General features: G+C 47.3%; 2 protein-coding genes across 2 annotated transcripts; one reads left to right on the forward strand and one right to left on the reverse strand.

Annotated features, from left to right (window-relative positions):
- Positions 1–15,315: 15,315 nt before the first annotated feature.
- Positions 15,316–18,044, reverse strand: LOC120688421 (TATA-box-binding protein 1-like). Its single transcript, XM_039970740.1, has 7 exons — positions 17,356–18,044; positions 16,623–16,710; positions 16,378–16,500; positions 16,215–16,259; positions 16,035–16,127; positions 15,706–15,884; positions 15,316–15,596 (listed from the first exon to the last, which is right to left on the reverse strand). Exons 1-7 carry the CDS (start codon positions 17,460–17,462, stop codon positions 15,593–15,595), a joined length of 639 nt encoding a protein of 212 aa, XP_039826674.1. The 5' UTR covers positions 17,463–18,044; the 3' UTR covers positions 15,316–15,592.
- Positions 18,045–23,630: 5,586 nt separating this feature from the next.
- LOC120688423 (protein CDI-like) lies at positions 23,631–25,008 on the forward strand. Its single transcript, XM_039970743.1, has one exon. It carries the CDS (start codon positions 23,877–23,879, stop codon positions 24,705–24,707), a length of 831 nt encoding a protein of 276 aa, XP_039826677.1. The 5' UTR covers positions 23,631–23,876; the 3' UTR covers positions 24,708–25,008.
- The last annotated feature ends 329 nt before the right edge of the window (positions 25,009–25,337 follow it).

A 25,337-nucleotide genomic window follows, 5' to 3' on the forward strand; every position in this document is an offset into this window, starting at 1 on the left:
ACCCGTTAACATAAAGCGGATATATGCACATACCTTTATAGTTTCTTTGTGTGTTAAAATATAAGTACGAAATGGTAGATGGACTCAAACTTTAGCTTGAATCATCTAAGGACCGGACTTAAAAGGGACAAACTCTTATCTTATAAAATATATGTTGGATTGTGAAGATACCACTAGAATCATGATCTGTTACCACCCTTAGTCCCCCCCCCCCCCCCAAATACTATAATAAAACTAACACAACACATGCCCTCGCAAACCATGCACATCCATGTCGGCGCCAGAAAATTAAACCACCGGAAAAGAGGAGTAGGGTACGATCGAACGGGTGGGGGCATCAAGGGCGCATCATGCGTCCTAGGGTGACAAACCGGTAAAGAGGAAAAAGGGCATCGTCCCTAGTGCAAGAAAAGGTGGATGTTAAAATGATTGGGTCGCGACGCAGACGCAGGAATTTTGATAAGATCAGATCTATCGATCAAAGCAGGAGAGGCGGGACAAGTGTGCAAGCCTGGGTTTCTTAAATCGCCTGCGTTACGCCGCCCTGACAGCGACACCATCATATGATGTGCCAGTTTTTCTTTTGATCCGATATTTTATATATATATATATATATATATATATATATATATATATATATATATATATATATATATATATATATATATATATAAACTCTCAAACGCGGCACTGACACACGGCATAGGAACATGTTTAAGACCCCCCGGGGAAAAGTTTGCGGCGATTCCATGCGGCTTTTGCACTGCACTGGCACTGGCACACGGCTGGATGGAGCTGAAGCAAGATAAAGGGTTGGAGGCAGGCGGGATGGAAAGAAAAAGAGGAGTGAAAAATGATTTAAAAAAAAGGGTTTCCTCCGACGCCGGGAGCGACTACTATGCGTGTCGTGTTCTGTGGTGTCAGCGTCACACAAAGCAGCGGTATGCTGCTGATGAGGCTTGAGATTACTTGTGTGTGCGTGCATGGCAGCATCAGAATGCACCGTACCGGGAATACATAAACGGTAGTTACACTTACACAGTCCGGAAACAATATAATTAACTTGTAGAGCTTGATTATATATATTGCTACTAATAAGTTGATTATCTAGTTTCTCTAGTAAGGTGATTATATATGTGTTCAAATTGGCACACGGCAAACTTGGTATATTTGCCGTGAGCCCTCGATTTGCCGTGTGTTTTTTCTCTTGGCACACGACAAATGTTGTGTTTGTCCTATGCTAGTTTTGTGCCATGTGTTTTTGTACAATTAAAGGTAAAAGTTGTGTTTGCCGTGTGTCTGAAATGTTGCACACGGCAAACCCAGGGGGCACCCGACAAATGTTGTGTTTGTCGTGTGCCAGTTTTGTGCCGTGTGTTTTTGTACGGTTAAAGGCAAAAATTGTGTTTGCGGTGTGCCCGAAATGTTGCACACGGCAAACCCAGGGCACACGGCAATCACACGTTTTCCGGTAGTGTCTCTCTGGTTAGATATCTGAAGAGTTTTCAACTGTCCATAAAGATACTTCAAATATCCGGAAGAGAGGGCATATGATGAATATGGATGACCACCATATAAGTAAACAAGTTGAAATTAGACTTTTCCAAAGTTGGACTAGTTGTACAAGCAAACATGTACAAGCAAAGAGAGGGTATATGTTTACATTGACTTGGTGAAAGCAACGCTGGCAACCAGTTTCTGTAGCAATTTTTCATACCGTACTTTGATTAACCGCGGATCCTAACAGCACGAATCAGTAGCAACTTCGCCTCTTCACAGACCACGCCACGTCATAAAACGGCATATATTTTATCTGCATACACCGAGCCAGCGGGAGAGAATGGAGAGTTGGAGACTAGATCATGGTCCACCGGCACAGCAACTACTCCATGCCGGCGAGCCGCGGCGATCCACGGCCATGATGGTCCAGCCAAACGCGCACGGTCCCGTGTTGCTGGAGACCATCTAAGCATCTTTCTTTTTTTCTTTAGCCCTCCCCACCTCGGGTGGCTTTGTACTCTTCAGGCTTGCAAGGAACTAATCAAGCAGAACCATCCATGATTGTGAAGATGAAATCGCAAATCTAGCACTTGTAGCTTGTGTGCCGCTGGACCACTCTCCAGTCCAGGGGTTAGCCACGAGCCTCAGCATACCCTCGATACCGAATCACATGCCGAGACGTGACTCCTAAGCTCGCCGAATAATTAGAGCTTGCGCCTGAAGGAACTGTGAACATCTTCCCAGCGAATCAGAGCCCGGCCAGATTCCCTCATCACTCCCTGTCCTTCCAACCTCGTCGTCTCACCCGGGTTGCGTGGGGTTAACAGAGGATTAGGCTGGCGTTATTAGAGGAAAAGGAAGCTTCTTTCTTGGGAGAAAAAGATTTTCTGTACCGCACTGGCTTTAGGCTGTGCCCCTGGGAGGACCATTTCTGTTGCAGCAAACCTCCAAGATTGTTCTTGTCAGAGACGGGAGCTATCATTGGCTCGGCGTGTTAACCTTTGCCAACTGTTGGGCCCTCCATAATCCCTGGCCTTGTGTGGTTGTACAAAGCTAGCTACATGGTGCGCTCCATTAACCTTTCAAAGCAGCACCTACCCGGCAAGTGAAGCTAGGACCAACTGTTGACAACAATGCTTCAACGGCCACCATCAAGGAGAGCCGGCCAATTTGGTTGGCCCTGGGTGGAGTTGTACGTGCGCGCGGATACAAGCCTTCTGATGCCATCAGATTAATTGTGTAGTATATGCTTATACTCTGATATCTGGCGCCACTAACCAGGATAACACAGTGGATGCAGCACAACTATAGCAATCTTGCGTAGAAACGTTGATGTACCTCGCCCAACGCTACTTGAAAGGTGCCAGACTGGTGCCACTAGGCGACGGTGAGGAGCTGACCATTGGCCTGGGAGCTAACCAGACACTGATGTACAAATATATCTAAGCTGAACCAAAGCAATTCACCAAACTTACAGATAGACTTTGATATCCAAGTGGTTGCTGCTTTGACACCTCTGAACTTTCAAAATCACAGAATTTTGCCATAAACATTAAGGGTGTCCTGCCCATATGACCATCAGAGCTGTGAGCTTCCTTCTGGTTAGGTTAAAGTGCCACCGTTCAAAGTTATTTTGGTTTTACTTCAAAGATTCCCAGGGTTTTACTAAAGGTACCAACACCTAAAGCACATACTTGAGTGATGTTGTCCTTACAGAGCAACAAAAAGTGACCAAAACATCATATTGCCAGTCAGAAGAAATCCACTTCACCTGAATATGCTTAGTTTCTGGCAGAATAAGGTGAATATTTCTGGTGCGCTGCTCTGGTTGTCTGTCATGCATACCTAATGAGTAATGATTCAGTGAGTGAACCAAAGCACCAGGGCATTAGGATACTGCCCTTCCAGATATCCAAAGAGTAAAAGTCACTGGCAACATGCATAATCTGCTTCCAAGGCCATAGCATGCAAGGCTTCCCCTGAAACTCCATCTATGTTCAGTAGAGAATAGAAATAGAACGACAAGTTGCCCAAATACCTGAAACTGAAAGCTGACTACCAGGAAGCTTTTGAGGAATCAGTTTGTTTCCCTTTGTCAAAAACCCAAACTCAATAAAGGATCAGATCTTCCCGTCAAAAAATAAAGGATAAGATCTTAGAGAATGAATTCTCTTCCACATTCACCATGAGGATGACCTTCAATCGGAATAGGATCTGCCAAAGTAAGATGGAAAAAAGAGGAAATAGTAAAGCTTCCATTTCTTTTGGTTGCTAATAGAGGCAGGAAAAGGGTAAGAGATATAAAGTTGAAGTGGCAGAATATATGAGTTGTTGGTCGTTATTCCCTTGCCAGAGGAGTCCAGCCAATAGTGAAAGCTATACACAAATACACACACTAGGCAACATGGAGAGACATGGCTCCCATGTTATCCCGTGCAACCCCCTGTTCCCCACTACTGCCCCTCCCGTTGCACATGGCCTTGTAAACAACCATTCCACCCCTCCCCTATAGTTAACATTGCCATGGGCCCCCTTCCCATACAGAACAATTATCACCACCTTCCTTCCTCCGTTCCTTTGTACCTGCACTTCTGTATTCAAACAGTGCTTTATTTTAAGTACGGTATGGTGCAGCAATATCTCTACTATGATAAAAGAAATTTGTGAGGGCTAATCAGAGGCTTCAATGAATTATTGCTTGCACTTACTAGCCTTGCTATGAACGGGACCTCAACTACAGGATACAAAAGTTTCAAACCAAATTGCACGTGCCAAAAATGCCAAATAACTGCAAGATTAGGGAATCCTTAATCAGCATCCTGTACCACATGTAGGACTTGAGTTCAGTAAGTTCAGAGCTGATGCTGTAGATAAATATTCCATATTGGTGGAGTCCTAGTTCTTTAGAAAGCAACAGGTATTCTTTACTTTGATACCTATCTACACCATCTTTCTTGCCAGGCCAGTCATGTGTATGTCATTCTATCATCCAGTCAGATATGAAAAAAAAAATCATTTAGATTAGCGGGCCAGGTGACTAATTAGCTAATTCCACTATTCCAGGATTAGACTTAGAGCTCAAAAGGGTACTGACCACCAGGGTAGGAACTGCGCTAAAGAATCTTGATACCCTAGAAATGTAGCAAGTTACTGTTCATTGATAGGAACATATGAGCATATAAATTCTAGCAACTTTTCAGCCATACGAGTGGGCTGGCCTTTGAGGCGTCACTTTCAGAGGCCATACTTACAGTTGCACAACTTTGATGGTGATAATTTAAACTAGAAGCTAGATAAGAATTATAGGGCTCACATATAACCATTAATGGAAACCTTTTGATGATCGCTGCATAGCCCAGAGCAGGAAGATTCTCACCAAGTTGGAAATAATAGATTTGATATAGCGGAGTTCTGATATGAGCCAAACAGTTCCTCGAACAGCAGATGCCAGTCTTAATATTCCTTCACCTGAAATAAACATTTGGAATGAAGCCACTGAAGTATAGGCGATCTTTCTATTGGAACAGGTGAAATATAAATGAATCATTTTAAATATGTCATCATGTAATAGAGAATAATTGATCTGATATTATATTTATCTGTCTTGACTCCAGATAGATTGGGTGTTCCTGAGTGTTTTATACTTGGTATTCAGAAGACGAACATTGGAAGCAATGAAGTGAGCACCACCATATTAAGTTGAATATGCAATCGGTTCTAATGGAATTAGTAGGGATATCCTTCAAATAAATTATACTTGAGTCACTCCAAATAAGCACAGGGTCTCTAGTCACTCCAATTGCTGGATAAGAATCGAAGTCCAGAAACTATTATACTTGAGTTTCACAGAGTCATCCTCCTTATCCTATGTTATACACATGTCACATCAAACAATGCAGCCCACCCTTTCAATCATAGTCAAAAGGGTATATCCTTCAAATAAATTATCATTGCTTCACCTGACATAACTTGCATTATGTACCAAGCTGCTTTACAAAAGAAGGAAACAAACCTTACATGTCCTGTAACAATTTGACTACTGACCTAAATAATGCTGGATGTGATATGGGGCAAGCTGGGTGTGATGGCAGCAGGATTGTTCAAGAACAGAATAATAATCCACTCACATCGATGTCGTTAATCACCATCCTAGAAAGAGTTCTTAATGTTAAGACTTAATAGCTACTAAGTATCATTCTTAATTGTGTTATCCCTGATTTGCAAATCTACATAAAGCACTCAAAACAATGACATGTCTACATTAACTAAATAGAACATGTATCCCTTTATGATTATTACTTCTGATAAGTTAGAGGCATATTTTCCTTGTCCTTTTTTTATGGAAAATCTTTTATTGAGTCATGCAGAAATGATATGAAGGCAGGTATATACTAAGCTAAAGCTACAAAATGCCAGAACAGGACATGAACTCAAATGCCAGAAAATAAAAACCACAGAGCAGGTAACTCATTTCACTCAAAACCAAATGCTTGTTCAATTATGGAGGACGGGAACAACATTCCAGCACTATATATACTTGAGTAATTCACCATCCATACAATTGGGTCCACACTACAAAATAGATTGAAATACTACCTGGTTTAATTAGTTTTCCACAAACCTTTTCTGAAGAATCTTTCCAGGTTGACCACCAAATATTGGACGGTATATGCTTTCCCCAATAGTAAACATGCATGAAGTGCATAAAGAGCTTACATAGTTCCCTCAGAATAAATAGCTTACATAACTACTAGAGAAGTTTGGTGCCAATAGAGAAGTTTGGTCAGATGATGCTCTTTGCTCTACCATGTTACTTATTTGTTACAGCTGAATTTGATAGTCTATCAAAATCTGTGACATTCAGGATATGTATGGAAACTCACTCCAAGCCCATTGCATATTTATCAGAATTTTGTTATTGTTTTGAACTCTCATGCATATGTCGATAAGAAAACAATTGTCATATTCATAAAAGAAACAACTAATGTAAAAGAAGCTTTCCCAACAGTGAAATTGTCATCGCCGAAACAAAAATCAAAGCCATGAACGGTAGTACCTTAGTAGAATTCCAGTTACTGTGGATCGATATTATGCATTTATATAAGCTGTTGAATATAGCTGTACAGATCTCAGAGCACACTCGCACAATTGCCAAAGTGACAGACAAGAAACTGTTAACCAGCAAGCCTTTAGCCCCCAGTCCATGTGACATGCAAAAAGTGTTGAAATATGGCTCAGACTGAAGTTGAAATAAGTTTTCATGTCACTCTATGGTTAGCAGGTGAACCAAAGTATCGAGCCAAACAAACAAAAAGTGTTGTGTGCCGTACCGTCTTTCGGCACCAACTATGTTTGAACAAATTGCTTAGATACTATTTTCCTTAGGCCCAATCTGCAAAGACATTCTATAACATTGTACCCATGTAGGGTCAGGCAACCAACAGTCAGGTTGCAGTTAATGTAAAATTATTATGGTCAACAACTGATCTGGTTCTAAAATGCAGGGCCAATTACTAGGTCGGCACACGCAACAGTTGTTGCGCGCCAAGCCACCACCTAGTCCGCAACAAAGCTAAGCCAAAGCCATCCATCATCGATCGGCACAACAAAGGGCGAACCGCATGATGGCCAGAGATGGGCGATATAATCACAGCCGGATACGAATGTCACGAGACCCGGTTACAGGATCAGCGCCGAGCAATCATCGGGGACTACCAGCTCCACCCACCCAGCCCGTTCCGCGCCAGACCGCCGCGCGAGCGCCGTGAAGAAAGCCGTGGAGGACTGAAGGGGAATGGAACAGAATGCACCAGGGAGTGAGGGAGTTACCAGTACCGCCGCCCCGTGACGGCGGCGGCCGCTAATGCGGAGGTCGGGGGGCTCTTCTCCGGTCCTCCCCTCTTTCCGGCCCCCTCCGGGTCGGACCGCGGGAAGGTATGAGCGAGCAAAGGGGTTGGAGCTCGCTGCTCGCCTGAGCGCGCGCGCGCCGGCAGGCGGCAGCTGGGGATTGGGATGAAAGATGGCGCAGCAGCAGGCGGCAGGACGCAGCATGAAGGCCATGGTCGCTGTGGTGAGCGATTCGGCTTTCAAGCTTGGGACGGCCCAGCGGGAAGGCCTGGCCTGTTGGTTGTGGGCTTGTGGTGGGTGTTCGTATGGCAGGCCAAATGTTGTTTCCGATCCAATACGTCCGTTAGCTTCCTCTCAAAATCTACTCCGTACTTCTGTTATGCGGAGTATTTTGTATGTTTTTGCACTCTCTCCGTTTTAAATTGTCAATTATTTTCACTTTTTCAAAAATTTAAATTATTTTTATGTTTGATCAAAATTATAGAAAAGATTACAAAGATCTATAGCACCAAATAGATATACTATAGAAGTATATTTTGCGAAGAATCTAATGATACTTATTTGAAATCATAAATGTTAGTATTTTATTTTATAAATTTGGTCAAGCTTGAAATATTTTAACTCCCCAAGAGAGTTAGGATGACTTGCAATTTGGAACATACCGTCATCCTCCATGTCTTCATCGGTGTCGCCCGTGGAGCTCCAGGTAGTCGGCCTTTTTGCCACCGCTTGGTGAGACCACTACCGGAGGCCCCGTGTGCTGCACACGGCAAACAACACATAGCAAATAGACGTCGGCAAAGATGTCCTTTGCCGTGTGCCATTTATCGGGCACACGGCAGACTCTTTGCCGTGTGGTTTGTAGCACTCGGCAAACAAATTTTGAAGGAATAAAAAAAAGGGAAAATTCGATTCATGCCACCACAACTCCGTGAAATTGGGTTTCATGTTCAAAATCATGCCACTCAATGGCATAGATTTCAACATGAAATCCAATTTCAAGAAGTTGGAGTGGCATGGATCCAACTGACCCATAAAAAAAACAGCCGCGTGTGGCGCCGCCGCCGGCACCACTGTCCGCCGCCGCCGACACCATTATCCGGCATCGCCACTCGGAGGAGTCGTAGCCGCCGCCGTCGTGGTCCCTGCCATCGCCGCTTGGAGGAGCCGCCGCCACCGCCACGCTCTTGGTCCCCACCACCGCCGTCGTGGTCCCGGCCGTCGCCGCTGCACGAGGGGGGCAGGCGCCTCCTGGTGCGCGGCGGCGCCAGAGGGGAGGGACGGCCGCCATCGGTGGTCCCTATTGGCCGGGAGCGCCGGCCGGGGCGAGTCATAGCAGGGGTACCTGAAAGGATCGATGGACCAAGAGGGGGGGTGAATTGGGCCTTTTTCAATTTCTAAAACACAATTAAGCAACCTTAACCTATGCAATGCTAGTAAGGCACCAATTCACCAACCGGATAACTAAGCTACCTACACAAGCTATGAGAGATAGAACGAGAAGTAAAGCCTAGCAAGGTAGAGCTAAGTTATGATCTCTAAGTCAAGCACATGAATAAATTGCATGAAAGAAAATATTTGAATAAAGAGAGTGGACAAGAGACGGCCGGATTTTTTCCCGTGGTATCGATGTGTTGGTACACACCCCTAATCCACGTTGTGACACTCACAAAGAGTCTTGTCACCTCCCAAGTCACCGAGATGAGGGCGCTCACTAAGAGTCTCCATTCACCATCCCGGCATGGTGGAGATCAAGCCACGTACAATCTTCTTCTCCGGGCTCCCACAATCCTTGGCAAGCTCCGCGAGAAACACCTCGATTACCAAGATCGCCTAGGTGATGCCAATCACCAAGAGTAACAAGCTAAGGCCTTCACTTGAGCAAGAACCGATCACCAAGAACGGATGCACACAAGCTTCTTGTAAGGATCGATGGACCAAGAGGGGGGGTGAATAGGGCCTTTTTCAATTTCTAAAACGAAGTAAAGCAATCTTAACCTATGCAATGCTAGTAAGGCACCAATTCACCAACCGGATAACTTAGCTACCTACACAAGCTAAGAGAGATAAAACGAGAAGTAAAGCCTAGCAAGGTAGAGCTAAGTTATGATCTCTAAGTCAAGCACATGAATAAATTGCATGAAAGAAAATGCTTGAATAAAGAGAGTGGACAAGAGACGACCGGATTTTTTTCCGTGGTATCGATGTGTTGGCACACACCCCTAATCCACGTTGTGACACTCACAAAGAGTCTTGTCACCTCCCAAGTCACCGAGACGAGGGCGCTCACTAAGAGTCTCCATTCACCATCCCGGCGTGGTGGAGATCAAGCCACGTACAATCTTCTTCTCCGGGCTCCCACAATCCTTGGCAAGCTCCGCGAGAAACACCTCGATCACCAAGATCGCCTAGGTAATGCCAATCACCAAGAGTAACAAGCTAAGGCCTTCACTTGAGCAAGAACCGATCACCAAGAATGGATGCACACAAGCTTCTCTCTACTCAAGTCCTTAATCTTGCTTCTTGATTGATTGAATGCACAAGTATGTGAATGATGAAGCTCAAGGTGGCTCTTGACTATAGTATGAGTGTTTGGATATTGTCTGGTGTCAAGAGTGTGCGAAATGACCCATTGGAGGGGTATATATAGGCAGCTCACACGAATAGAGCCGTTGGAGAAAAGCTGCCAGAAAACTGCGTAGCGCCGTTTAATCCGACGTCCCTCCAATAGTCAGCGTCGGTTTGACCGGTGAATGTAAACGGCCCCTTCTAAAAACTAGCCGTTACAACTTGGGCAGATTAACCGACGTATCATCGGTTTAACCGGTGAGTGTAGTTGTCCACTGATCCACTGAAAAACCAAGTCTCTGGACAACTGCACCGACGTTAACTCAAACCTATCGTCGGTTTAACCGGTGAGTACATCTTCTGAAATCCTTTGAAAAACCATCTCACTGGTCAATTGCACCGACGTCTTGATTCAAACATCGTCGGTTTAACCGGTGTATAGAACTTGAAACACCCTGGAAAAACCAACTCTGGACTAATGCACCGACGTTAAATTCAAACACGTCGGTTTAACCGATGTATTGACTTGTCCAGACTCTGCTGACTTCGTTTAACCGACGTATAGAAAATTTGAAGCGTCAGTTAAACCAGTGTATAGACTTCTTTCTGATTTTGTCTTTTCTGATTTGAGTCTTAAATGAAATCTAAATATTCTTGAGATATAAGTTGAGAACCACTTATTTGAACTTCTAGAAACCTGAGTGACCAAGGTGTGCATCTATTTTCAAATGACCATGTCCATGCTCAAGTTACTTAGCCTTAACCCCTCTTAATAGTGCGATCACTACAAAACTATAAAACTTATACTAACCTAAGTGTCCTTCTCAACCTTGTGACACTTAGGACTAGAAAGATCCTTAGCCTTGACATATATAAGTTGAATACCGAGATCGCCTTTTTGAATAACCGAAATTGAGGGGCCTCTTTTGACATATGACCAAATGAGCGATAATGATCTATTAAGCTGCACAAACTCATTAGTCACAATAATGGTTGTCATTAATCACCAAAACATACCTTGAGGGCCTAGATGCTTACACTTCTCTCTACTCAAGTCCTTAATCTTGCTTCTTGATTGATTGAAAGAACAAGTATGTGAAAGATGAAGCTCAAGGTGGCTCTTGACTATAGTATGAGTGTTTGGATGTTGCTTGGTGTCAAGAGTGTGCGAAATGACACATTGGAGGGGTATATATAGGCAGCTCTCATGAATAGAGCCGTTGGAGAAAAGCTGCCAGAAAACTGCGTAGCGCTGGTTAATCCGACGATCCTCCAATAGCCAGCGTCGGTTTAACCGATGAATGTAAACTGCCCCTTCTGAAAACTAGCCGTTACAACTTGGGCAGATTAACCGACGTATCATCGGTTTAACCGGTGAGTGTAGTTGTCCACTGATCAACTGAAAAACCAAGTCTCTGGACAACTGCACCGACGTTAACTCAAACATATCGTCGGTTTAACCGGTGAGTACAACTTCTGAAATCCTTGGAAAAACCATCTCACTGGTCAAATTGCACCGACGTCCCATTTCAAACAGCGTCGGTTTAACCGGTGTATAGAACTTGAAATCCCCTGGAAAAACTAACTCTGGACTAATGCACCGATGTTAAATTTAAACACGTCGGTTTAACCGATGTATTGACTTGTCCATACTCTGCTGACTTTGTTTAACCGACGTATAGAAAATTTGAATCGTCGGTTAAACCGGTGTTAAAGACTTTTTTCTGATTTTGTCTTTTCTGATTCGAGTCTTGAATGAAATCCAAATATTCTTGAGATATAAGTTGAAAACCACTTATTTGAACTTCTAGAAACCTGAGTGACCATAGTGTGCATCTATTTTCAAATAACTATGTCCATGCTCAAGTTACTTGACCTTAACCCCTCTTAATAGTGCGATCACTACAAAACTATAAAACCTATACTAACCTAAGTGTCCTTCTCAGCCTTATGACACTTAGGACTAGAAAGATCCTTAGTCTTGACATATATTTGAGTTGAATACCGAGATCGCCTTTTTGGATAACGAAATTGAGGGGCCTCTTTTGACATATGACCAAATGAGCGATAATGATCTATTAAGCTGCACAAACTCATTAGTCACAATAATGGTTGTCATTAATCACCGAAACATACCTTGAGGGCCTAGATGCTTACAGTACCTCGGCTCCTGCGCCACACGCGTGCCTCGCCGCCGGGAGAAGGAGGGGCCCGCCCCGCCGCGCGCGCCCCTCGCCGCCGCAGCCCACCCGCGAGCCTTGCCGCCGGGAGAAGGAGGGGCCCTCCCCGCCGCACGCGCCCCTCGCCGCCGTAGCCCGCCCGCAAAGCCTCGCCGCCGGGAGGAGGGGCCCGCCCCGCCGCGCACGCCTCTCGCCGCCGCAGCCCGCCCACGAGCCTCGACGCCAGGAGAAGGAGGGGCCCCTCCCGCTGCGCCCGCCTCTCGCCGCCTTGTCCAGCCTCGCCGCCACGCGCTGACTGCCACCAAGATCTGAAGGGAGCAGCGGAGGCGTAGAAGAAAAGGTAGCGGTCGGAGAGAGAGAGAGAGAGAGAGAGAGAGAGAGAGAGAGAGAGAGAGAGATAGGGAGAGAGAGAGTGCGTGTGGGCCAATGGGAGAGCCCCATTTCAAGGGACGGATCGATGAAATGGCAACTTTGCCGAGTGTCCACAAATACACTCGGCAAAGATGACATGATTTTTATTTTTCCTTTTTTTTATCACGTGTTCTTCTAAATTCATGTCAAATACAAAAGTTGTTAACTACAAAGTTTTAGATTCCATCGAGCTGTATGACTTTGGTATAAACTTTTTGAAATTTTAATTAGTATAAACTTATTTGAAATGTATTTAATTAGTTAAATATAGCAAATAAATACAAAAATATACCAAATTTTAATATGAAGTACCACATGTTGTATGTGAAGAGTGGAAAAACTTTAGAAGTCGAACTCAAATTCAACCGTCACTTTTACTCCAAACCTAACTACATCCTTCTCAAATCTCCGAATCTTCTCCGGAGATGTTTCCATTTGTAAGCATTGTATGTGAAAAAATTACGAAACCTACTCAATTTTTTACCACTGCCTCCACATATGATATAATGAGATATTGACAAATCTCATAATTTTCAGACTTCATTTGCTTTTTTAGAATTTTAAAATCATTCGAACACACGCTCGTGGCTGTGTTTCCTAGACAAGATGTTGAAAATTTCTTTTCATTTCATGTGTAAGACCTCAAATTGGGCTAAATAATATGAATATCATTTTTTCACTAATTTTATTTTATTATTTGAATCATTTGCAGTTCAAATATGACTTGATTCAAAAAATTGCTTGAAATACAATTAATTAGTTATATATAGCAAAAAAAATTTAAAAATGTACCCAATTTTAATTTGGGGTACTACATGTTGTATGTGGTGGGTAGAAAAAGTTTCGAGGTGAGAAGAGAAAAAAAAATTATAACTTTGCCGTGTGCCGAAAATAACGCACGGCAAACTATTGACTTTGCCGTGTGCCAAAAAAAAAGCACACAGCAAAGTCTTAAGCATGGATTTTGCCGTGTGTATTTTTTTGCCGTAAGTTTTCGTTGAGGCACCCAGCAAAGTGGCTCTTTGCCGTGTGCCCGACAAAAAGCACACGGCATTCTAGCGATTTCTGGTAGTGGACCTGGTGCGTGCGGTGGGTCTTGTCGCTCCGGTTGTGGCGGGCCTTTAAGGCGTGGGCCGCGCAGTGGAGGCGAAGAGCGCCTCGACGAGGTTGGGCGCGAACGTGCCGACGGTGGGGCTCGGTGGAGGCCATGCGCGGGCACTGAGGAGGAGGCGCAGTGGTTGCACGCAGGCACCGAGACGTGGGCTGCACGTGGGAGAAGTGGTGCTCGGGGCTGGCTGTGACCGAATCCGACCCTCTGACGGAGCGGAGCGGATGTTTGGAGGCTGCATGTAGAAGTTGGCTGTCGCTCGGGTGGCGCTGCGTACGGTGGAGCTTCCTTGGCTGCGGAATCAAAATGTGGGGTGGATGGGATTCTTCGGACCAAAGCCTTGTCGGGATTTCTGCTGGCGGCGATGGCGATGACATCCATGAACATTGTTCTCTCTGTTGGGGGCATCATTTTGGAGCCCATCTATGTTGCACAGGGTTCTCTGGGTGAAAGCCCTGTCCGCCTTCAGACGATCGACGGCGGTGCATTCGGCGTCGTCACCTACTTGGAGGCGTCGTTTTGCAGAGACCCGTCTCGGCCTGTGGCATTGGCGGTGTCGCCGTTGGTCAGGGGTTGCTTCCACCAGTGGCGCGGCAAGGCGGGTGGTGCAGATGGTTGGCTCGATGGGGTTGACGAGCCCTCGTGGCGGTGACTAAAATTATGCCGGCTACCAGGGGTCTTCGCATGAATGTCGGCTTTGCCTGCTTGCAGCGGACCGCGGCGGCTAGCGTTGCTTGCAAATTGCCAATGTGGTGCAGGACTACGTCGGAGGACGGCGCTTGCAGCAACAATACTATGAGAAGATTAGGTTTGCAGCGGACTGCGGCGGGTTGCTCGGCCTCGCTCGGCGAATCCGGTGCGGTACATCGTCGAAAGACAGCACATACGACAGCTTGGCTTGCTCGCATGATGGCAGAGGCTGTGTGCGCGGGTGGTGCAACGAGATACTGTTGCTCGGTAAGCGTGGCTCGTTTGTTTGTGATGGTGTTCTTGGAATCAGGGCAACAATGTTCATCCTTATGATAATCTAGTAGAAGGATTTGCGACTTGGAGTGCTGAGGCGGGTGTGGCGAGGCCCCAGCATGAGGCGAGGCAACAAGTGTGGAGTCCAATGGCGGATGTGGCGAGGTAGCCTATGTGTGGTCTCGATCCGGTGGTTTCACCCTGTCGGATGGTGTGTGGTGTTGTAGCGACACTATGGCGGTGCGTCCCGCATGACGGTGCCCTTCTTCGGTGTGGTATGGTCTGTTTTTCTCGTTTCCCTATCAGCACGGGTCCCTACCCGACGGCGGCTACATAATGAAGAGAAGGATTGTTAGCCGCGGCCCTAGCGGAGTGCGATGTCCCAATCCAATGGGGTCGTGCTGTCTCGTGGAGACAAATTGTGTGGCTTGCATCGATGTCCCAATCCAATCAACCTAAGTTGTTTGAGTGGAGTTGGGTTCAGCGCGTGTTGATGATCCAATTCAACCCGCCAGTGTTTTTGTTATTGTGTCTTTTTTTTCTGGTTATGACCTCCCAGGGCTATTGTTTTTTTTTGCTATATCAATAGAAACACAATCGTGGAATGTTGTTCATTTTTTAAAAAAAGACATCTCTGAAATTGTACTTGGAGTATCGAGGGGAACTTACAAGTTATTAGGATGATGATCATCTTTACAATGCACCAACAAGTATACTAACATGATTCAAGACGCATTCTTCGTAAGCAATCATCATGGCGTTATCCAATGATACTAGATGTATCACAGAGTTTACACGATGTCTTTCAGAGAGCCGTGACGCTCAGATTGTTTACATGCTCTTTCTCGTACCAAAATGCCGTCCTATCCTCGTCCTCAAACAAGACCAAAAAAAAAAGGAGCGTAACGTGTCCAAGAGTTCTGGCACCCATCCACAGGTCATGCTATGTACACTTATACAGTGGCTGAGCGTAACGAATGGAGGTGTTCGCGCCATTCGCCAGATGGACCGCATCCTATCTGTTTGGAACAGCAGGGATTCGTGTCAGATAATGATACAGACGAAAGAAAAAGACTGGCCGGAATGCTAACCAGCAGCAATATATAAGTGGTGGGTTAAGTGGTTTACCTGTGCTGCTGCCGTTTCCTGAACTGCACGAGCATCGGGTATATGTTCTCAAAGGCTCTGTATATCTCCTCCCGCACCTTGGCTCCGGTGAGGACGACCTTGCCAGAGACGAAGGCGAGGATCACGACCTTGGGGTCTGCCATGCTGTAGATCAGCCCAGGGAAGATCTCCGGCTCATACTGTCAAGCATCAGGAGAGCAACATGTAAGTAAATGCTTCAGGTGAATGACTCGTCAAGGCAGTGACGCACACATGTTTTGAACTGAAGAAAGAAAAAAAAATCAAGGACCAAACTCCAGATGTTGCTAATCGCGCAACCGTAACCTTACATTGGCAAACGTTCCACTGACCATAGCAAGGCCCTCCAGACGAATGGGAAATTTAACGTCACATGACCCAACCATATTCTGGATCTTGAAATCCTGCATGGCACCAGAACCGATAGAGTCAAGGTGAGAGATCAGGAAACCTGTTCCTTTTCGAAAGAACCAAAATGGCACAATCATTACCTTGAAACGAGCTGGGAAGCCGAGCTTTTGGACAATTCGCGCGTACTGCAATAGAGAATAACATGAAACATCAGATACATATTAGTTGCATAGCCAAATTCAGCAAAATACTGAAATCAGGATCCATTTGGAATGGCGAAACCATGCGACAATTTTATCTTACCTTCCTCGCAGCAAGCCTTGAATGCTCTTCGCTCTTTGCTCCTGTGCAAACCATCTTCCCTGAAGCAAAAACCAGTGCCGTTGTCTTCGGATCCCTTATCCTCATGATAACCGCAGCAAAACGCTGTCAAAACAGTATCAAGTTTAAGGTGAGACTCCAGTTGATAAACGAATGTAATATTTTCTTTGGTTCCACGGAGAATGTCCAAAGTAAACATAATAAAGCATCGGCAGCATTGATTATACCTTTGGGTTGTACTCTGCGTTACGAGCGCCGTTGGCTATGTGTTGCAGATCCAACTGGCAGTCCAAATTGACTGTGGCGACAATGTTCCTGAGACATTAAACAACAGGCTGGTTAGAACAACACTCAAGAAATTGGGCAGGAAAGCAGAGCAATCACCCATCGACCCTTTCAAATTAAATCAAGAAAAATCTATCACAGAGCAGCAGCAACTGAACGGCCAGAACAATAAATATGGTACTGTAGTTCGTTTTGGCGCAAGTTCAACAAACTTAGGTTCTCCATAGTTCAGGATCAAACTGGCCTTGCATATTTCCCATACGGTCCTACCCCACTGAGATCACGGTTCCCAGTTCAGGCTATCGACTAGATATGTAACCCCAAGATTAAGCTCGAGCACTATGTAAAAACGTGGCCAAATTTGGAGCAAAACGTTCAGTCGCGATCGGTTCAGATTATCGAGCAAGTGACCCAATAAGAATCCTGATCATAACCCTGTCAGAATCATGCGCGAATCCCCCTTCGCACAAGGCGCAACGCCCTGAATCGGTTCCCAATCCACGCGAACGCCAACCCCCTCCCGATGCAAAGCGTAACAGATCAAAACCTAACGCCGGCGCGCGATTACTCACAAACCCCGTCCCCAACCCCCCACCGTCCACAAACCCCACCAAATCGAAGCCCGCACGCGGCGTCACCGAATCTTTGATCGTGCCGGGGGGCCTCGGGACTCACTGGATGGTGGGGACGAGGCCGGACGGGTGCACGTCGAGATCCACCGCGCTCCCGCTGCGAAGCCCCAGCCCCAGCACCGTCGTCTCCGCGCCCGCCGCGGAAGCCATAGCTCGAACGCCGGCCGTGGGTCGGGCGGGGCGGAGCGGAGCTTGGAGGCAAGCGATTTGAACGGGGCCGGGTTTTATCTGGCGAGAGGGGAGGGGGGGTTGGTCGGTTGGGCGTGCGGCGGCGTTGGTTGGGCTCGGGTGCGGGCTGGCTAGGCCGCTAGGGTTTGGATTCGGTTGGGCTCGAGGCCACGAGGTGGGAACGAGGAGGAGGAAGGCGGCGCGGGTGTCTCTGGATTTATAGGCTAGGCCGTGGGTGGTTCTCTGGATTTATAGGGCTATGCCGTGGGTAGGGTTGAAAACGGTGGGGATAAATCCCGTTCCGTTCCGTTCCGATTTCTACATTTTACCGATCCGTTTTCATATTTTCGGACAAATTCGGAATCAATACGAAATACGGAATGTCAAATTCGAAAACGGGACGGAAACGGTTTGACCTATATTCCGATCATTTTCGTATTTCCCGTATTTGATCGGGATATCCCGTTTTCACTAATTCGGGATATACCGTTTTTTCAGCTTAAGCATAACTAGTTTCAAACCCAACCCCTTAGGCCTTGATGTCCCCGCCTCCCTCCCTCGCCCGCTGCCTCTCTCCGCCTCTCCCTCCACTTACCATCGCCAGCCGCCTCTCTGGCTCATGTCCCCTAAGGCCTCGACTCCGGTGTCCAGTCGTCCTCGGTCGTCGCCAGCCCCTCCTCCGGTTGTGAGTTGTGGTTGTGACTATGTACCGTCATTTGTCTATGTATTTTTATGTACTCATGTCGAGTTTGTTGGATGACTGGGCACGATCGTACGGGTCGGTGTTTCCGTTTTACCTTTCCGTAGACCGTTCGCTTTCGACACTTATCCGTTCGAATTGGTTCGTTTTCGATATACTGTGAGTCCGTATTCGTATTCGTGTTCGACTTGTTCGTTTTCGACATCGCTTTCGTATTAAAATGTAAAAGTGAAAACGGTAACGGGGTTATCCCGACCGATTTCAACCCTAGCCGTGGGTGGGTTTTGAGTTCGAGTCCAGGTCGGAGCAGGGTTCACCAAATCAGTGGGAACCGGTCCGGTTTGACCGGTAACCGGTCAAACCGGTCTGGCCCGGTTCCGGTTTGGGCCGGTACTAAACCGGCCCAAATTCAAAATTTAAATTTAAATTCAAAAAAATGAAAAATTCTCAAAAATTCCTAAAAATACTTCAAGGTGCGACGAATCTAATGGTGTCAAATTTTTTCAAAAATTCGTTCATTTAGTATAGTTTGCGGGGATTTGAATTAAAAAAAACATACATATAAAAGTATACAAACACAATGTAAAGGTAGTACAAAAGAGGATTGGAGGGTTCATTTAGGCTAAAATATGTTATATAAATATTTATTTAGTATACTTTGCAGGCATTTGAATTTAAATAAATTTTTTTTTGAATTTGGCCGGTTATCAGTCAAACCGGCCGGTAAACCAATCAAACCGGCTACATGGCGGCTTTTGAATTCAAATTTGAATTTAATTGGTTCCGACCAAACCGGACCGGTATACCGGAATCGGACTCCGCCGATTTGGCCGGACCGGTCGGCAAGTTAAACGCTGGGTCGGAGACGGACGGACAGCCCCCGGCAAAGAGAGCGTGGGTCGAGACTCGAGAGAGCCTCGGGGCTTGAGGAGGCCGGGAGATGAGTTGTGGCATGTTTCGTGCTGGTGAAGTAGACGAGAAAAGGCCTGGCCAGCGGCCTGGTGGTAAATGAATGGCATGGACTGGAGAGGCCGAAATGAAAATGGGCGTCCCAGGTGGTCATGTTGGGCCAAGGAGGGGGCCATGGGCCAAGGAGGCGTTTAGTTGGTTTGGGTGAAAAATTTTGGGTGTCACGTCAATATTTGAACAGATATCGGGAGGGTTTTTCAAACACTAATTAAAAAACTAATTTCAGAACTCACTTGGAAACCGCGAGACGAATCTTTTGAGGCCTTTGACCGCATCATTAGCACATGCGGGTTACTGTAGCACTTATGACTAATCATGCACTAATTAGACTCAAAAGATTCGTCTCGTCGTGTACATCCAAACTGTGTAATTAGTTTTATTATTTAATTACATTTAGTACTTCATACATGTGTTTAAAGAGGAGGTGAAAATTTTTGGGTGAAAATTTTTGGGAACTAAACGGCCCCCAATTGAATTGACTATTCGGATGGAAACAACGGCATTCCGGCGGCGGCGACACGAGCCGGCACCGCGGCACGGAACGCCTCCCCCGAAGCACATGGCCCGTCCAGCCGCGTAGGCGCAGCCACCCACAGCGGCGCAGGGCTTGGCATAGTAGGATTTGTTAGGTTGTTGGACTAGGTCTAGTCTGGCTAAAATTCTAAATCTGACTAGATTAAATCTGGGTTAGGAGATGCAAGAGCCTATATTTGATTGCGTGACTTGAGTTAGCCAGGGTATGCATATGTTTGGTTGACTGAATATAGTTATAGAATCACCTTGGACTAAGGCGAAGGTGGAGTTACCGCACCTCTGCCGTATCTACTCCTCCTATTCTCTCCGCTCATCAAATTCGTCAAGCGGCCATTGCTCGCAATTATCACTGCACACACCTCATGAATTTCAGATACGCAGTGATTCTAAAGCATATCAATTCCAAGATACCCAACAAGAAGGGAAAAAAGAAAATAGAACACCGATTCCCAAATCCACTAATCCAAAAATGAAGTGCAACCTCAGTTTCCACCAATCGAATTGCATCGATCCAAAATAAGAACAGGGCGAAAAGGAGACGGACAGACTGCAGCAGGCAACGAAGCAAAAAGCCAAATTGAACATCTGTGTAGCCAATATAGGCTTGCGCCGATTCTAAAGCATATCAATTTCAGGATAGTCAAAAAAAAGGAAAAAAGGAAAATAGAACACCGATTCCCAAATCCACTAATCCAAAAATGAAGTGCAACCTCAGTTTCCACCAATCGAATTGCATCGATCCAAATAAGAACAGGGCAAAAAGGAGGCGGACAGACTGCAACAGGTAACGACGCAAGAAGCCAAATTGAACATCTGTGTAGCCAATTTAGGCTTGCGCCGCGCGTCGAGCACCATCGGTCATGTGATCCACAGCCTTGGTGGCTCTCTGCAGTGGAGTACATCCACGATGGCCTGTTTGGCAAGTGCAGGAGCCGGCGAGAAGGCTACGCCAGCTAGCTACAACGGCCGCCGGCGGAGAGGGCAAGAGCCGAGAAAGAACATGGAGTGGACAGAGATGGGACTACTGCGGCCCGTGGGGAGCTGCCCAACCGCGTGGGGGAGCCGCCCCTGGCTACGGGTGGCCTGAGCTGTCTGGCCGCGCGGGAGTGCGCCGCTGCTCCGGCGGCCCGTAGAGGTGCACCGCCGCCCCGACCGCGCGGAGTGGCTCCGCCGGCCACGGGAGTGCGCCGCCGGGCCGTGGGGGCTGCTTGAACATGAGGGAAGGAGGTGAGCGGTGAAAGGAGGGAGTGATTCGATATGCAGTGTTGAGTAGAGACGACTTGGCTAAGCCTGGCACCACGGAAACAGCCGATCCTCGCGTTTCCACGGAGCCAAGCTAGCGACCTGTCGTTGCACAGCCAGGGATAGGCTAGGGGGCCTATACAGCCATCCAAACATGAGTTGGGTGGCCACTGAAAGTTTGGTTGGGAGTTCGCCACCAACCAAACAGCCCCATAGATCTGAAACTAGCTAGGTTTGTCCTGAGAGCACGTTGGCTCTGATTTCAACTCACTGATGATGGAAAGGTTTGGTCAGAGCTTGACATGCAATTCGAACCCGAGGTGCTGGCTTTGGTAAATGCCTTAATTTCTATCTAAGTGGAAAACGGTAAGCGGTTGAAATTTTGGACTGACAAGTGGTTGAGTGGATCGGTAATTTCTGATGTGGCTTCAACCCTGTGTTCTTTGGCCTCCGCAAGACCAAAAAAAAAAGACAGGTAGTAGCTGAGGCTCTTTGCAACAGGCGCTGGGTGAGATCAATTACTGAAACTCTCTCTATGCAAGCAATTGTGGAGTATCTGCATGTTTGGGACTTGGTTTCTGACGGGGAGGATTCCTTCACCTGGCACTGGACCAGAGATGGCTGCTACTCTGCTAAATCAGCCTACACCATGCTCCAGCAAAGTAACACCGGTTTTGAGGGGGGCAAGCGCATCTGGCGGACTTGGGCACCACCAAAGATCAAATTCTTCATTTCGCTAGCCTCTCGACAACGACTTTGGACAGCTGACAGGCGGCTGCGGCACGGATTGGAGGCGAGATCACTTTGTTGGTTCTGCGATCAGAGTTCTTAGCAGTTGTCGATAGGAGCATCACAGCTCAGTCCTATCATCTCACAAGTAATAGTTTAAGTAGCTAGCTAGAGGTTGTTTGATCATTCTGTGCCGCAGCTTGATTAATGGTCAGCACGAGCGCTCGGCTGCTCCGCGTCGTTTTTTACTCTCTTGCAAAACTTTCTTTTCTGCTTAGACCCTGTCTAGTTCTAAAATTTTTTCAAGATTCCCCATCATATTAAGTTTTTGGACACATATAAATGTAGTTTAAAACAATAACTAATTACACAGTTTAGCTGGAAATGATGAGATGAATTTTTTGAGCCTAATTAGTCCATGATTGGACACTAATTACCAAATAAAAACGAAAATGCTACCGTGGCTAAACCCAAAAAATTTCACAAACTAAACACGCCAATAGTACAAAGATACGATGTCATGTGTATTCGAGAAAAAAAACAGCGGCACAGGGCGTCCAGCGTCTGGATGGAAATGGGTCGGGTCGACCCATTGGATAGTTGACTTGACCCAAAAAAATAGGGCCAATGGGTTATAGGGGGCGACTTTAAATTCTAAAATGGGTCAATAGGGCCGGTACCTATTGACTCGATGGGTATTATGGGTCGACCCACTTATTATATTAATAATTTTTTTATTTAATTTATTGGTTTTCTTCATTCTTTTGAATAAATACAACTTGTCATAAATTGTTAGATTCTATATACTTCAAAATATAGTGAGGAATATCATACGTTGGAAGTGAAAATGGATAAAATTAAAATCATAGACCGCTAGTAAATATGTTTAATTTGATGCATTGCTAACAATCTTAACATATTATTGTGATATATGTTAATCTTGAATCTTATTTTTTTTAAAAGTGTTCATAGTATTCATATTTTAGGATTATAGAAAAATATTTAGATCGGCCCATAATATCCAATGAACCATTAAGACCATAATATTTAGGAGAAATTGGTCGACCCATTACCTCTAAAATTAGCCTTGAGGCCATGGAGCCGGGTCCAAGGCCAGCGCCGGGTCGGCCCATTCCCATCTTGAGTCCAGCGACGCGGCAGCCGCTGGATCCCACGCGGCGTCTGCGTTCCCGCCCCGTGCGGCGCGCACCCGACCCAACCGGGACCAGGGTTTTTTTTCCCAACCGGACACCCCAAATCGGAGCCCTCCGGTTCCGGTTTACCGGACCGGTTTGACCGGTTACCGGTAGAAACTGGTCAAATTCAAATTTGAATTCAAAAAACTCAGTTCAACCGGTTCGTACCGGTATACCGACCGGTTAGTCCGGTTTACCGGTCGGTTTGACCGGTTTGAATTCAAATCCAAATTTAAAATCGCATGTGTAACCGGTTTGGACCGGTTTACCGGCCGGTTTGACCGGTTTACCAAGTGGGCCTTAATGGGCCGTCTTATTTTTTTCTTTTTCTTTTTTTTAACTTTAAATGCCCGAAAAGTATGTTAAATGAACGATTTTTTGAGAAAATTTGACACCATTAGATTCATCGCACCTTGAAGTATTTTTAGGAATTTTTTAGGAATTTTTCATTTTTTTAAATTCAAATTTAAATTTTGAATTTGAACTGATTTGATACCGGCCTAAACCAAAACCGGACCGGACCGGTTTAATCGATAACCGGTCAAACCGAACCGGTTCCCAACGGCCGACCGGGACCGATCCACATCCCATCACCCACCCCCGGAGCCGGAGGGAAATCCCACGGCGGCCGCCCGCACACGACACCACGGCCCCCGCCGGTCCCACACCACCGACATCCCTCCGCCGCAGGCCGCAGCTGGATTGCATATGCGTCGTCGCCATGCCATCCCCGCTCCCGCGCGTCGCTGACCCCCTGGCCCGCGTTGGACCCCGACCCCTCCTAGCTCCGCGCGTCATTGACCCATGTGGGTGGGCACGCCTTATTTCTAGGAGGCGAGGGAGCGCCCACCGGAGACATCCCGCGGCACGGCAATCCTTTTCCATCCGGCGGTGAAAGGAATCCATCCCCTCGCCATCTTTAGCTCGACCCCTCGCCATCCAAATCTCCGGTGCCCGGCCATTGAAGCCCGCGTCCGTTCCGTCCCAACCCATTCCGCCGCCCTGATCCGCCCGCCCGAACCGACCATGACGGTGTCGCCGCCGCCGTCGCCGTCGCCGCTGCTGCCGCCGGCGGGGGAGCCGTTCCGCGTGTTCGTGGGGTACGACCCGCGGGAGCACGAGGCGTACGAGGTGTGCCGCCGCAGCCTGCTGCGGCACGCCTCGATCCCGCTCGACGTGCGCCCCATCCGGCAGCCGGACCTCCGCGCCGCGGGGCTCTACTGGCGGGCGCGCGGGCCCACCGAGAGCACCGAGTTCTCCTTCACGCGCTTCCTCACCCCCTACCTCGCGGGCTACCGCGGCTGGGCGCTCTTCGTCGACTGCGACTTCATCTACCTCGCCGACCTCGCGGGGCTCCTCGCCGCCGCCGCCCCGCCGGGCGCCGACGCGGCCCGCCTCGCCGTCGCCTGCGTCAAGCACGAGTACCAGCCCGCCGAGGCCACCAAGATGGACGGCGCCATCCAGACGGTGTACCCGCGCAAGAACTGGTCCTCCATGGTGCTCTACAACTGCGCCCACCCCAAGAACGTCGCCGCGCTCACGCCCGACGCCGTCAGCACCCAGACCGGCGCCTTCCTCCACCGCTTCGCCTGGCTCGACGACGACGAGATCGGGGAGGTGCCCTTCGTCTGGAACTTCCTCGTCGGCCACAACAGGGTCGACCCCGCCGACCCGGACACGCGGCCCAGGGCCATACACTACACCTGCGGCGGCCCGTGGTTCGAGCGCTACAGGGACTGCGAGTTCGCCGACCTCTGGATCAAGGAGGCCGAGGAGCTCAGGGCCGAGAAGGAGAAGCTCAAGCTCCTCGAGGACAAGGACGCCGACGAGGAGGCCAAGAACAAGGAGGGGAATTGATCGATTGGTTAGTCATACCGCATTAGATTGGTTCGTTTTTCGCTGCAGAAATCTCATTCTTTTTCTCCTCAGCATTCTATTCATTTCACGCGCCAATGTAGTTTATTTCATGGATCTGATTGTTGATACTGATATGTCGGGAGATTAGGATTGGATGGGTAGGCTATGGGTGGATAGCTGGAGTGAGTAAATTGATGGTAGTATACTCCGTAGCTTCTGTGTAGCTGCAATTGGCCGGTTCTATGAGTGCTCATCGTTAAGGAATAACAAACGTATTTTTCCAGCATTGCCCGAATGATGATATGATCTGTTCATTGATCCTGGTGGTGGTGCTATTTCTGATGGCATTGAACCTTTCTTCCTTTGCCTCCTTGGTAAGGAATGTCATCTGGCGCTGGGAAATTCGGTAAGCCATGGGGGGAATGTGATCCCTTTCTTCCTCTGCATCGCTGAATCAAAGAGGATTTGGTGTCCCACTCCCACTTTGCAATCCAGCACCATGCTGATTTTTGGCTGCGTACACCGCGGTGCCATCTTCCATTGTTTTGCCTTGCGGCGATTGGAATTGTGCGCTTTTATTAAGGAGTGGGATCTCCAACGGCGGAGATCTTCAGGCGCTGTACGCTTCTG

The sequence above is a fragment of the Panicum virgatum genome, chromosome 9N (assembly GCF_016808335.1).
Source record: "Panicum virgatum strain AP13 chromosome 9N, P.virgatum_v5, whole genome shotgun sequence".
NCBI lineage: Eukaryota > Viridiplantae > Streptophyta > Magnoliopsida > Poales > Poaceae > Panicum > Panicum virgatum.

Excerpts from the sequence above, each read along its gene's own strand:
- LOC120688421 (XM_039970740.1), bottom strand. The coding sequence starts at position 17,462 with ATGGCTTCCGCGGCGGGCGCGGAGACGACGGTGCTGGGGCTGGGGCTT. Across the intron at positions 16,711-17,355 it reads GGCCTCGTCCCCACCATCCA|GAACATTGTCGCCACAGTCA; the intron begins GTGAGTCCCGAG and ends TTAATGTCTCAG. Across the intron at positions 16,501-16,622 it reads ACGCAGAGTACAACCCAAAG|CGTTTTGCTGCGGTTATCAT; the intron begins GTATAATCAATG and ends CTGTTTTGACAG.
- LOC120688423 (XM_039970743.1), top strand. The coding sequence starts at position 23,877 with ATGACGGTGTCGCCGCCGCCGTCGCCGTCGCCGCTGCTGCCGCCGGCG.